Source organism: Fistularia commersonii, chromosome 23 (assembly GCF_037954325.1).
Source record: "Fistularia commersonii isolate RoL2024-O1a breed Wild chromosome 23, RoL_Fcom_v1.0, whole genome shotgun sequence".
In the NCBI taxonomy this organism is placed as follows: Eukaryota; Metazoa; Chordata; class Actinopteri; order Syngnathiformes; family Fistulariidae; genus Fistularia; species Fistularia commersonii.
In genome coordinates this window covers 10,303,830-10,317,917 of record NC_141306.1, presented here as the reverse complement: position 1 = coordinate 10,317,917, position 14,088 = coordinate 10,303,830, and the positions used below count along the sequence as shown (strand labels likewise).

General features: G+C 43.7%; 1 protein-coding gene across 1 annotated transcript in view; it reads left to right on the top strand.

The window, feature by feature from the left end:
• The window catches only part of ntn1b (netrin 1b), a 42,708-nt gene extending 32,558 nt beyond the window's left edge, over nt 1-10,150 (top strand). The window contains exons 6-7 of the mRNA XM_086170405.1: nt 1,162-1,236; nt 7,538-10,150. Coding sequence (XP_086026531.1) covers nt 1,162-1,236; nt 7,538-7,857 — 395 coding nt within the window. The 3' untranslated portion in view covers nt 7,858-10,150. The remainder of the gene's footprint in view (nt 1-1,161; nt 1,237-7,537) is intronic.
• The last annotated feature ends 3,938 nt before the right edge of the window (nt 10,151-14,088 follow it).

The following is a 14,088-nucleotide window of genomic DNA, read 5'->3' as shown; positions in this document are numbered from 1 at the left end:
TATCGGCAGGGGGAAGTGGCGGGAACAAGCGATTTCACCTGTTATTAGCCGATAGCAGCTGATTGCCCCGTTCACACTGTAGGATTTTTTTTGTGGTTCCTAGAACCTTTTCCGGAAATAGGCCCTTGTTTTGTGTATTCAGACAGCAGACACCAGTTCCTAGAACTGTTTAAGTGCAGGGTCTTTTTACGGTTCCATAGAAATTTGTGTCTTGGTGGAACTCATACAGCATTTTTAAAAATTGTTGTCATCGCCGGTCGGGTGTTCCCTCATGACAAAATGGACAGACACGGACCAACTAAGAGGTCCAAGTAACGCCATGGCGGGATTACATATGTAAACATTTTGGCTGATATTCGTGTGGCATTAGAGGACTCCATGTCCTCTTCCTCGTGGCTGTCTGGGCATTGCGCTGAGGTTGCATGTCACCGGTACTTGCATGACGCTGGTCCCATACGAATCCAAAACTAAAGGTTCTCCTGGAGGATGGCCAGTACTAGAACTAGAACCAAATTCCAGCCGGACATTTCCTAAAACTGTATACTTAGAACTTGTATCAGTTTGTAAGCGTCTATTGATGGAGCCAGTTGTACTTACAGGGGTCTTATAGGAAAACCCCTAAGACACTCTCCCCACGCTTAGAGTCATGGCTGTCTTTGCAAGAAGATCTCTGGAGATTTTGGGTGGTCAGTGGCTGATTTCCCTCCATGGCCTCACAATAGTCGCTATCCGACAGGAAAGTTCCAAGAACTCTATATTCAGTTCCAGGAAATACCCTTCCCTTAGTTTTGCATTGTCACAAGCAGTGAGGGATCACAATAGGGACTGTCTGCATAGTGCACCTTCAGCGCCACACTTAAAAACAAACAACCGCGAAAGTGAGGAGGACGACACTAACATGGAAAGCTTCCGCCGTGAAAAAACACAGCCGTTAGTTAACTCTGTACTTATTTTGACCAAAATGTTTGCGTTCCCTTGCGAGGCCTGGAAACCCCGCTGTGGTCGCTCCTCATTGTGTAAGATATAACTGGTGACGGCCGTGGCTTATGAGTCCACCAATCAAATGTCATCCAGATGGAGTGTTGCACCATGTATCTTTTGTCACTGGAAATTTTACCACCAAATGGTCAGCCTTCATTCTTTCTTACCTTGGCCCTACAGATTGCGAGTCTCACTGCAAAGCCTCCAAGGGAAAGATGAAGATCACCATGAAAAAGTACTGCAAAAAAGACTTTGGTGAGTGAGTCATACAGGTAAACGGACTTAACCGCATCACAAGACATACCTGGTGTTGCTTGACTTGTCGTATGTCTCCATGTGAATGAGAACGTGAGTGTGTTATGTCTCTATAAAACATGTGAATTAGAGTAAATGGTTGTATTTCTACATGACAAGCGAATAGTTGTATGTCTCCATATAAGGTGCGGATGAGAGGGTGAATTCCTGTATGTCTCTGAGGGAATAGTAAATGGTTGAATGTTAATGTTAATGTTGATGAGCATCATCACCTTTGTGTATTTCGTTCACATATGCCAGGGGTGTCCAAAGATGGCCATATTTGGTGGAGTGAAAATGTGTGAGGGTCGACATTCTTTGAACTATATTAGACTACTATTATAGTAGACTATATCTTTGAACTAAATGAAGTATTTCATGACATTCTTTTATTGCAAATGGCATACTTTTCATGTATTAACACAAAACACGAGTCAACAAAATTATGCAAATCACTCTTTCATATTTGAATACCACATAAAATGGAGAAAGTCCGTCTGAAAAAAAAATTAAACCTATCTAGGTTCATTTGAAAGATTACGTATTATTCACCACAAAATGCTCACTACGAACTTCAAAACCTGTGAACAGGAAAACAATGCTGACAATGATATTATTCAGAAGTGCAAAACATTGATGGCCGTATAAATCCTTTTATTACTCGTTTTCAAAAAGGAGAAGTGCAGTGGTTTTCATTATTTCAAATTTAGACTCAAACTGAAAATACGAAATAGAAAAAAAACGGGTGACCGGACCAAATTAGATTTTATTATTGATTTTATGACCGAGGCTGCGCACCAGTGTAAATTTGAACACGGGTCTCATTGGGCCCATGGGCCGGACTTTGGACATGTCTGACATACAGTCACGGTGGCATGCAAGGCACTAACCAGGCCATTGGGATCTGCGTCTTGCCTAAGGACACCTAAGTAGCAGATAAGAGGAGCGAGAAATCCAACTACCAACCCTCCGATTGGAGGGACACCGGCCCTGCCATTGCTGGCTCTGGTATCTGAATGTCAGTTGCTAAGTAGCTCGCATATGGTAGTGAGCTGGCACTAAAAGGAGAATATTTATATGATCAGACTATAATATTAAAATCAGTTGTGGTTTAGCACAAATTCAGCGCCACTTAAATGCTTCCGAAGGAAAGAACACACAACTCCACCCTCTGAAACACCCACTGTGAAAACACAACTGCGCAAAGCTCATGTGAATGTGCCGCACCACAACGTCTGTGGGCAGCTGAGCTGCATGTACTTTTCATCATATTCGTATTTTCAATGTAAACACAGAATAGCGTGGATTTTGGGCTGCACCCTGTATTTGAATACCCCACAGTAAGGCATCTGCCCTTGACTCACGTGCGCACCCACCCGCCCACACATATTCTGAACTATCCTGGTGGGCTGCAGCTTTGAAACCAACTGTTGGAATAAATTTGTTAGGGCATTAAGTGATTTCTAGAGGCTGTCACCGGCCTAGGGCTTAAGGGTATGCACTGTAAACAAATGACGTGGCGTTATGTTTGGGTCACTTCCTGTTTTCCACTGCTCTACCTGAATACCTCTCCTGTCAGAACAAAACAATTAAAAATCTCCTGCCACAAGCTACTTATGGGAAATGGCAAATCCAGGCCTGGATTTCTAAGAAGTTATTGGCAAATCTAAATGAAAAGGGTTGTGAATATCAGATGTCGATGCTACGAGATGTGGAGCTTTTTTTGGGGTGTGGTTCTTTGTTCAAGGGTACCTCAGCAGTCCTCAGGTCTGAGCCACTGCCATACGTGCTCTGGAAAACCTGTGTTAAAAAATATGACTGGAACTACGTTGGTTATGTTTGTCGTATTATTTTACGGTTTGTTTTTGTTTGTTTTTAAAAATATTTTTTGGGTTCTGTTAATTACCTTCAAAACATCACAAAGTATTTTTATTGAACATAGATTAAATGCTAAAATGCACAGAGACTTTGGAGTTTCCTCAATTGCATGAATCTAGCCGAAAGTCCTTCCAGCACAATTTGAACGCGTAAAAATCATAAAAAGGGTAAAATTAACTCGTTTTTGCACCAAACTCATGGGCAAAGACTGATGTACTGACTTGACCTGTAAAATAACTTGACAGGATATTCGATCCAAACGTCTGGTTCTAACTTAAAGCATGTTTTAGCACACGCTCAAAAATGTGTTCTCTGGCAAAGATTGAGTAATCATCAATCGTCACTCGACCAATGAAATATTCATAATATTTTCCAGCGCAGAGAAACCTCTGATTGGCTCAGTCGAAATCATCACCAGGCATCCTTCAAAGAAATTGGCCAGATTTATCCTTAGATGCTGCTCCAGCCAAACAGATACTAATTGAGGCCATTTTCCGCTTTTTAGTTTCGCCTCGGAGCCAAAGGTGGCCGTAATTCACGCCCCACCACCACCACCACCACCATTGGATTTTAAGTCTTAATCTCTGGAGCCGTGACAGCGTGTTGAACATCTCTCGGGCTGATTCGAGCCTAGCGGGCGGCTCTTGTTGGTCCACCCCTTTTCCCCTCGAAGCCGATGACTCCGGCGTAACTGCGACCACGGGTGGTGTGGCAGTGGCGGACACAGTTAGCTAACGTGCATTCCTTTCCTTTTCCCCCCTGCTTTTAATTCATTTCTCAGGCCTGTCGCCTCACTTTTATCCCGCCTCAGAGTCATTCTCTGTTCTCCGTGGGGTGTGTGTGTGTGCTGGAAGGGCAACCCCCCCCTCTCGCCCCCGACACACACACCCCCATGTGCGAGTGGTGATACTGGCCCCCCGGGGGTCACGGGAAGGGGCCCTCTGTTTAAACACAGTTGTGCACTCTGCCAGCTCCGAGCATTCCTTGGGGCACAAACAGGTGGTAAATTAGCCAGACGGTGATGGACTGCCGCCCCCGAAAAGAAAGAAATATGTTTTGTTTATTCAGTTTTCCTTTTTCTTAACATCAGCCGTAGCTACGGAGATGACGGACACAAAAGGATTATATTCCGGCCCGATACCCTCCTCCCTCCCTCTCCCCTACTACCGGGAGAACAATGAATCAAAGGGCCGAGTGTTTACCGACGCTCTGGGATTGTGCTCAAAAGGCCTGGGCCTCTCTGTCTTCCCCGGCCACCCTTCAGTGCCCACCCAGGGGTAACAGGTCCCCTGATCATTCACTCGGCTGATAAACACGGGGTGGGGGGGAGGCGTAATTAACCAAGCTCTAATTTCATTAGCCTTTGGTTGTTAATGGCGTGCTGTGTCAAACAGCAACACACACCCCCAAAAGGAGATAAACCCAGCAGGGAGTATGGCCGCGAGGGATGCCCGGCGCACAAGAGCACGGGAGCCATCGCAGTGATTTGTTCCGGCCCAAATGTGTTTTTTTCTCCGCTAGCCCCCCCCCTCCCTTTTTAGCTTGAAACTCCTATCGGTGTCTAAAAAAGGCAGACAGAGGACCCCACTTGAAAAGTGAAAGCAAGCGAGATAGACGGTCCACCAAAAAAAAAAAAGAAAAGAAAAAAGGGACCGTTACTGGTTGCGGTGGCAAAGTCCAAGTCCAGCGCGGCGGCGTGTTAGAGGGGAGAGCGCTATCTCTGCTGGATTCTCACGCTGCAAAGTTGGACGGGGCTCTGGGAGCAGAGCCCCCGGGTAGCTCATGAGGTCAGAACATATTTCGATTCTCCTGGAACTTTTTTTTTTTCTGTGGCTTGGGAAGATAAATAGTGCCCCCTCCCCAACCCCCCCATCCTCCCACCCCCCTTTACACCCTTCATGTGTCTGGATGAAGGCGAGAGCTGCCATGAATGGCGGGGGGGCTATGAGAGCTCACTCTACTCAGCCTCAACAAACCTTCTTTCTTCCGCAAATTGTCTTCGCTCTTTCGCTCGCGGCCGCGCATTGAAAACGCGCGCTGAAATGCTCCCGCTGTTCCGCTCAGCCCTCGAAGGTGCCAGAAAAACAGGATGGCCAGCGGAACATGGAAAGCGACCACGTCTGGCCCAAAGAAACATACTCAACCATTAGAGCATATGAGGAAGAAATTCTTCTTTTTATTGTCATCATATCGAGATATTCTTTTTTGTAGTTAATAGGCACTCTAGTCAAGTCTTTCTTGGGGCCCTTTGGTCATAAGGGCCACCTGGGTAACGCACCACCAAAAGGGATGGAATTTTTAAAATCCCATTCTGTTACAGAAGTTCCTACCATTGTAGCTGCATCTGAATGTAACATCCAATCAGAGTGCAGTGACCCTCTGTGGGGAATCCTCTTTTTGGGGCAATTTTCAGTCAGGTTGAAATTGCCCCAAGGTCCCTCATAGCTTCTCATGTGAAATCTCTTATGTGAATCCCCCCCCCCCCAAAAAAAGGCAAATCAATGCATTCTTGGACACCTTACATGCTTTCGTCATACGGGAAATTATCAAACAGGCTTCTCTCTTCATATTGAGAGACACCTGAAGGATTTCTATGAATGAATGGTCAATAATTGTTCATTCGTGAACAATCTTAGATATACCTTCCGTGTAGCTTATGTGGCTGGAGGGAACATCTTTTTTTTTTAATCTCACTAACTATTGGTTACAAGTTGTATTGCTATGTAATTTTAACATGACAAACCCAGTGTGACAATTGTCTGGTCCCCTTCTAATTGGCCTATTTAATGGATCGCCTTAGTCATCTTTGCAAAAGCTGCCCCCCCTGATGATTTTGTCTGGAGCTGCCACTGTTTATTTCAATGGCGCAGAATCACAAATCAGTTATCTGACAGCCCTTTTCATGCAGAGCATGTCTGGATTGCATGCCTTAAGATGATTGACAGAAACCCAACGTTTCACGTCATGAGCGAGGCATTTGGCAACAGCAAAGAGGTAACAGTACCTTTCAGGAGCCTTGGACAGATCTGAATTCAATGCGAGCAGCCTTCTGCCTCGACCAGTCGGTCGAAAGTAAGAGTCTATTTCTACTAATAAAAAGCAGAAAAAGTTGGGCGCCTGGCTAGACCATTGCAGTAAATCAAGCAACGCGCCCTGGTAATTAGGGAAATGGGACTTGGGGGAAGACATGAGGTTACCATCATGCACTGATGAAGGGATGTGAGCGCAGACAGGATAGGATGAATGGGAGTAATGGGAGAAGTGCATCATGGGATATCCCTCTAGAGAGTAAGCCGACAGCAGCATAATTAGCGGCTGGCCTAACCCTATCTTTAAGCTTCCTCAAAAAGAAAGTCCTTAAGCCTATTCTTAAACAAAGAGGGGGTGCTGATGGAAATTGGAGGATAGTTCCACAGAAGGGAAGCTCGGTAACTGATGATGAGCAGGGGATATGTTAATTTTTTTTCCTGCCTCATTCGTGTGATTGTCAGTGAGCCCCCGCTCACACTTGAACGGCGTGAGCGCATTCCGAGCAGAGCCCCGGGGTGCGAAAGCACTTTGGTTCAAGCACAGATTAACTGGGACGCTCTCCTGCGCCAGCGGACGTGATGCACAAACACCGTCTGTGTCTGACGGACGCTTTGCGTCTGAGAAGGACCCCCACTCAAGTCGAGAACCAGCCTCCCCCTCCTGGGAGTGTGTTTTTCAACCTTACAGCTAAAAGTGGCACATTCGCTTTAATTGTTCAGGACGTTTTACATTGTTCACTTCTTTGAGGGCGAAATTGGATATCTAATATGTAATTTGTTGGCCACAACAATGCAGTCCTTCTGCAGCTGTCAATGTACGTTCTTAGCCGTCTGGATTACAGAACTTGTTTCAACTTCCTTTTTTTTCCACTATTGGTAAGGTGGCACAGCGCTTCAGCCCCTCACAAAGAAGGTCGCTGGTTTAATATGGAGACAGGGAGCGTGGAGTCTACATGGACTTCTTATATCTACGTGGGTTTCTCCCTGCCATAGTCCAAAAACTGGGGACTGATGTGAGAATGAATGAGTGAATGGTCTCTGTATGACACATAAACAAGCAAGCGAATGCTTGTTAGTCTCTATGACATGTGTATTGCATATTTCTGTAGGACATGTAAAGAAAGGGAGAATAGTTGTATGCCTCAGTAAGTTGCCGTGTAACTGACAGGTGACAGGGCCGGGGTGAACCGTGCCTCTCGCACCAACTCCCCTACAAACACTGTAGAGAATGAGTGAATGAATAAATGGATGAATGAACAAATGCAGTGGAGAAAATGCAAGTCTGATGGGCCAGACTCTTGTAGGAAACCCATCCACGCCCAAGATGTAACTTTGACTTGTCTCCTCTCCACTAGCCGTCCAAGTGCACGTGCTGAAAGGAGACAAGGCGGGCGAGTGGTGGAAGTTCACGGTCAACATCATCTCGGTCTACAAACAAGGCGAAAACCGGATCCGTCGCGGAGATCAGCTACTGTGGGTCCACTCCAAGGACGTGGCCTGCAAGTGCCCAAAGATCAAGCCCGGAAGGAAGTACCTCCTCCTGGGCACAGACGATGACTCCCCCGGGCAGAGTGGCGTCGTTGCGGACAAGGGCAGCCTCCTCATCCCTTGGAAGGACCTGTGGGGTCGCCGGCTGAGGAAGTTCCAGCAACGTGACAAGAGGGGCAAGTGCTAAAAGCAGCTGCAGTGGAGGGAGGGTATGGAAGGGATGGTGGAGGGGCAAGCGGAGGCCTCTCCGGGATAGTGGCAAGGAGAGGAGCGGATGAATGAAATCAAAACTGGAAGAATGAAATATCAGGAGGAGGTGGGTGGGAGGGGGATGACCGAGTGCTGCTGCTCTGAGTGAGAATTAAAAAAAAAGATCAGTGTTTTTAGGGAACTTTTGTGAAGGAGCTCATTCTAGAGATTTTCTGTTTGTCTCGCGGTTGTTTTTCTTTTTTTTATTATGTAATTGCAGATTTTGCACCTAATGTTACAGATATGCCACATCATGAAGTCTTTCTTTTTTGTTTTTAACCCTCACCAAACTCAGCTCTTCAATTGCCTCACCTCTGTTTTTTTTTTTCCACCCCTTGTGTTATAGAGGTTCATTGAGAGCTGAGATTTACTCATACGTGAGTGATACCTGCCATTGGGGGGGAAGGAAAGCTGTAGAAGAGAAAATAATCCTTTCTTCATTCTGTACAATGAACGCGTAACATGACAGTATTCGCTCAGCGCTTGTTGATGTAGTCGTGACCGCTGCACTCGAAAGTAACCATCCGTGCCGACAGCCGGCAAATAATGCCGTGGCATCAGCTAGATGTGTAGTGGACACGCCAACCATGCACTTATTTTTACTCGTAAACTTTTTTTTCTAGAAACGCGTAAGATATACTTATATTTTTTAAGCGGCATGCGGGATTCTTGTATAGCTCAAACCGTTCTCACCTCACTGAACTGGTTCATATCAACAACTCAGCTTATACATGTTATAGCTGTGTGATAAGCGTAAAATCCGCTGCCCTTTGTTCACTTCTGACGACAGGAACAGCACGTGCCATGAATAACACCCGCTGTTCACCCTGATTTGTCAAGAGTAGAATTATAAGCTCCAAGAAGCCCATACAGGAAGATGAAGCTGCGAGTTGGGATCCGCATTTTGCCGAGATAATTGCGCATGTGAGGCAGTTCTACTCGTGACTGTAATAAAATAATCTCGGACTCATTTTACGAATAAAATCTGGCTGTGTTGCTTTTAAATTATCTTGGAAGGAGGAACCACGCTTGTGGTATTTCAAGTGTAGTTGCCCTCTGAAAGAAGCCCTATCAAGCAGCTCCCACACCACTGACGTCCTGCATGCTCATTATTTACTGTAGCTGACCGATAGATAGCAACGATTGTGATTAATGCACCCATTTGATTTGTATCCATGATTCCGTGTTGCGGGTGGGCGTGGAGAGATAAACCTGTGGAGTGATAAATATCACGTTTATTGTACAGTGCATCACCTGCAGTGTATCACCTGTACAGCATTTCACCTCAAAGCCAATTTAAAATTCTTTTGGAGGATTGGTTTCCATTTTTAAGACTCGGTACTCGACTTTACTCCTTTTCTGTTTGTTTTGTTCGGTTTCGTTCAGTATTAACTCGATCTATCTCCATGTGAAATTAACCAGAATGCTATATAGAGACTTGAAATAAAGAAAAAATGAAAAAAAAGACAAGTAAATGAATGTGTGACAAATATCTCATGTTTACCCGAATGTGTGCAGCCAGAAACGCTCTCTCTCGTGCTGGGAGACTGTGCTTACACACATACACTTACAGTACATTCTGCAGGGCTACATCAAAATGCACATATAAATACATTGGTACTCCTCAGTACTCCGTGCATCATACTGTATGTATTTTAAAGAAAAAAAACAAAAAAAGGAAAAAGTCTCCGCCGTCACATCTGTGCCGTCGTGTCGTTTTCGCAGGCATTCGCAGAAAGGTACTCCTGACTGCATTTCTGCATCCCATAAACATTCTCTCTGATCATCATCTGCTCATGTTTAGAAAATGGCTTGTAAATTGTTGTCCGGCAGAGTCCATTGCAAATGGTCATGTGCTGTCCTGTAATACTAATATATTATGTTTATCACAAATGAATATATTTAATGACACATGGAACAATATGGCTTTTGTGGTTTCTATTTTTTTTTAACTTTGGTTACTTTTGGAATTTGATTTGTAGATGGCTATAATGAAAAGTATTGATACGTGTTTGGCTATTGAATGGCCCAATAGAAAATGGACATTAATTCATCTGTAATAAAGCTGTGTAAAAAAAGAAAAGCTGACTATCCCGGTTGTAATGTTTATTATTTCATATACTATATATATTTCAACCTGCTGTGAATTCATCGAGCTCAAAAATATGCTATTTCAAAGAATTTTTGATTATTCATCTCAAATTTTGTGAGTTTGATCCATTTGATATGACTGCGACATTAGCAGTAGCTATTACAATGTTATGCATTAAATAGTACGTAATTAACATTGAATGAATTTGTGTTGTCTGTATTTTTAACATTATGCTAAGTTTTCTTCAATATTCTATTAACACGTTGCTTTAACAGCGATAATAACATAAAGCCCCTTTAATCAACACCTATCAATGGCATTCATTAACGATTAATTACGATAACCAAAAGCAATTATAAACAATTAATTTCAGTCAATCAATCCTGCCACACCCTTATTTCTTTCGAGATGTTAAAAAATTGTACTAGCGTCATAAAGCGTCATAAAAAGTGGGATTAATAATGCAACAATTATTTAACACAATCAAAATAATCACTCAATTTTATTTCTTAAACATTTTAATCCAGCATTAACATCTATTTTAAATGTGAGATGTTTTTTCCATTGCCAATGTACAGGCCTGCAGGTGCAGTCACAGACAATTGTGATCGCCAGTAAGACTGTTTGAATACAAGCACATAACTAAAAGTGTGAAATTAAAAACCATGTCTGATCCAAACTACAGACATTATTGTTGCCGCTTGAATGTTTTGGCGTCAGTGAAGACCATTCAATTCATTCATTTATTCATTCGTTATTAAAGGACAGGTGTACAAGACAGTTGTGAGACCAATGATGCTGCATGGTTTGGAGGCAGCGGCATTGAAGAAAAGACACGAAGCAGAGCTGGAGGTCGCAGAGATGAAGATGTCGAGGTTCTCTTTTGGAGCGACGAGGATGGATAGGATCAAGAATGATTCTGTCGGGGACAGAACATGTTAGATGTTTTGGAGATAAGGCCAGAGAAGCCAGACTGAGATGGTCCGGTCATATGCAGAGGAGAAATAGTGAATGCATTGGTAGACGGATGCTGGAATTGGAGCTGCCAGGCAGGAGGTCGAGCATTAGACCGGAGAGAAGATTTATGGATGAAGTGAAAGAGGATATGAAGTTAGTTGACGTGAGGGAGGAGGTTGCAGAGAATAGGGATAGATGGAGGAGGTTGATTTGCTGTGGAGACCCCTGAAGGGAAAATGCGAAAGGAAAAGAAGATTATGTATACTTCACTCGGGGTTTGGTACCAGTGTCAAGTCCGACTGTCATGGCGTGACTGGCGGCGTTCACCCTAGCCTGGTCGCCTGTCACATAGAGACATACAACCATTCACTCAGGATCTGAATGTATCTCAATTTAATATTTCGTTCCATTTTCTTTTCAGCAATAAAACCCAAAATAACCATTAAACATGGTTCCTTTGCTCTGGTCTGTCACTGGAGTCATTGAAAATATACAACAGAGACTTTTAATGAGATTCATTCATTATCGATACCGCGGGATTGCTGGAATATATTCCAGCTGTCATTGGGTCAGAGGTCGGAGGCCATTCACCCTCTCATTCATATGTAATATGGAGACAAACGGGGATTTTCTCTCTCTCTTTTACTCATCTAGGCAAATTTGAGAGCCTCTGATGAATCTCCTACATATTTTGTGACTGGGAGGAAACCAGAGGACCTACGCAGCCACACAGAAAGGCCCAAAGGTCGGGATCAAACTTCTTGCCTTGAGTCGGATGCACCAACCATTGTGTGCCCCCCAATTATATCATTTTAATAAACAAAATCAACAAAAACTTAATCCTGGATCCGGTCCTTCTGGACAATAGCTACAGGATATTTTCTGTTCTTGTCCATTCAACCCCTTCTGCAAAACTGCTGGGCATGCTAGACACCGGCGTCCACTCCAGCTTATTCAGGCCGATGCGTGATGCGGGGTGTTTTGCGGGAGTTGAAATGAGATCTGAGTGTGTGAACCTTCAAACAACCCGACGCGGAGAGATGATTTTACCATAGCTCTTGGCATCAGCGGAGCATTCATTAAGTGGAATGAATCGAGAGGTCAGCTTTTCATCAATGGCACCGGCTTGAGACATTCCGCGTTTACCAATCCCCTCGGTCACACGGCTGCCATTGTCTCCCTTTTTAAAAACAAGAGTACCCCTTGGAAAAAAAAAAGGAAAAAAAAGAAGAAAAGAAGCCCTTCTCTGGCAAAGCAGGGTGGTGCCGGTAATGCGACACGTTTAGTTTGTCCCAGGTTCTGTTGCTCAGTGGCTCCCTGCCCTGCATTTGTGTGCTGCGGTGACAGCTGCCAGGAAATGGGAGCTTTATTCTCACGCCATGTATGCTTATATGCCCCTCTGGTTACTTCGCGACTCGAGAGCGGGCTGGAATTTCTTTCTCGGTCTGAGTCCACAAAATTGCTCATAGCCTGCGAATGCCTCGTGGCGACAATCATAACCATGTGTGGCATTCAAAGTAAACCAAAACTAAAAAACATTTCGCATCAAACGTCATTTGCCTGTCGGAAAAAGTAACCGCATACCAAAACGCGCATCTGCCTGTAAAATATATGTCCGACTAATGTGGATGTTTATTTATTATCGCAGTCATGATGTTTCTGTGCAAAACAACCCAAAAAACAGAAATTGCCATCGGTTCATGGTGTGGGACTAGCCATTAGCTTTAGCATCGGGTAACAAGATGTAGTGGTTTTCACCCCTGATAAAATTTTTTGCATACATGTGCAGAATAATCGGTAAAGATAATGACAGGATAGCAATTGAACCATGTTGAATGGCTAGTATGCACTTTATTGCCCCAAAGAAAATGGAGAAAAATATTAAATTGAGATACTTTCTGATCCTGTCTCATGTTTCCTGGTACTTAAGTGAATGTGTCATTTGGGAAAAATAGGGAACGCCCTTGTGGATCGCCAAGGCTGATTTTTATTACAGCCTCTGCGAGCGACTCAGACATTGACTTCACATCATATTTTCTTTTTCAGTTGCTTGAAGTTGGATTCGATGCATTCACTTTTCAGCTAAGGTGAAACTCCAGTCATTGTCTTGCGTTTCAATCGAACCCCTTGCCAAACCGGGATGCAGAACCCACGATGCTCTGTTGTTTATTTATTCAGTGGCGTCATCCACCCGCACAAAAATTTCAAAACAGCATTTTGAAAACAATAAATATTGATAACTGACCGATGGGTGTTGAATCAGATTTTATTAATATCAATATTATTTCTGTCAGTATTTTATTAGCCTTTTAATAATTGCTTATTGATTCTATCAAAATGTATGCGATGAAAAATAAATGTCAATGAGATTCAAGATTCAAAGTTTTTGTTGTCATATGCACAGCGTGAAAACATGTTTCCCTGTACAAAGAAATTCTTACATTCCTGTCTGCAATGCATTTAGATATGCCTTGATAAGAAATAATGATCATGTAAACATTATTATAAATCTGAACAGTGTGCAGATAAAACATTTGAATGCAATATGGATATGTACAACCGTCTTTCCTTGGCTTACCGAGGCTCCTCTTACAGACCACCTGATGTGAAACAGGAGAATAGGCTGAAAAAAAAAAAGAATGAAGCACCTATTTGGAGCTGGAAAAGGGGAGCTTAAAGAAGTACTTGATATTAGCCCACACACACACACAAACGGGTGACAGCTGTCTGCGATGCAACATATACAGCATGTGCGCACACACACACGTGAAATATATTACACCGACCACATTTGACACTAACACCTTTAGTGCCCTCCCAACCCCCAACCCCTTCAATCACCCATTCAGTCGCTCCCAAACTCCCTCTCCATTTCTCTCCTTTGAATGCACTGCAGTTCAAAAGCTGTATTTCTGGCTTACTAGATTGGAGCACAAAAGCTCTTCTTATGCATCCTGAAAAAAAAAAACACTAGAGAGGCCTCAATCCCATCCCGGATAGCGGCGCACAGTTAGTCCCTCTTCTTTTTTTTTCTCATTACCATTTCCATACAGGATTAGGCTACTTGGCTTTTGGATGGTGTGTAGTATATTTCTTCACCTAACTCGACTACCCTCTACT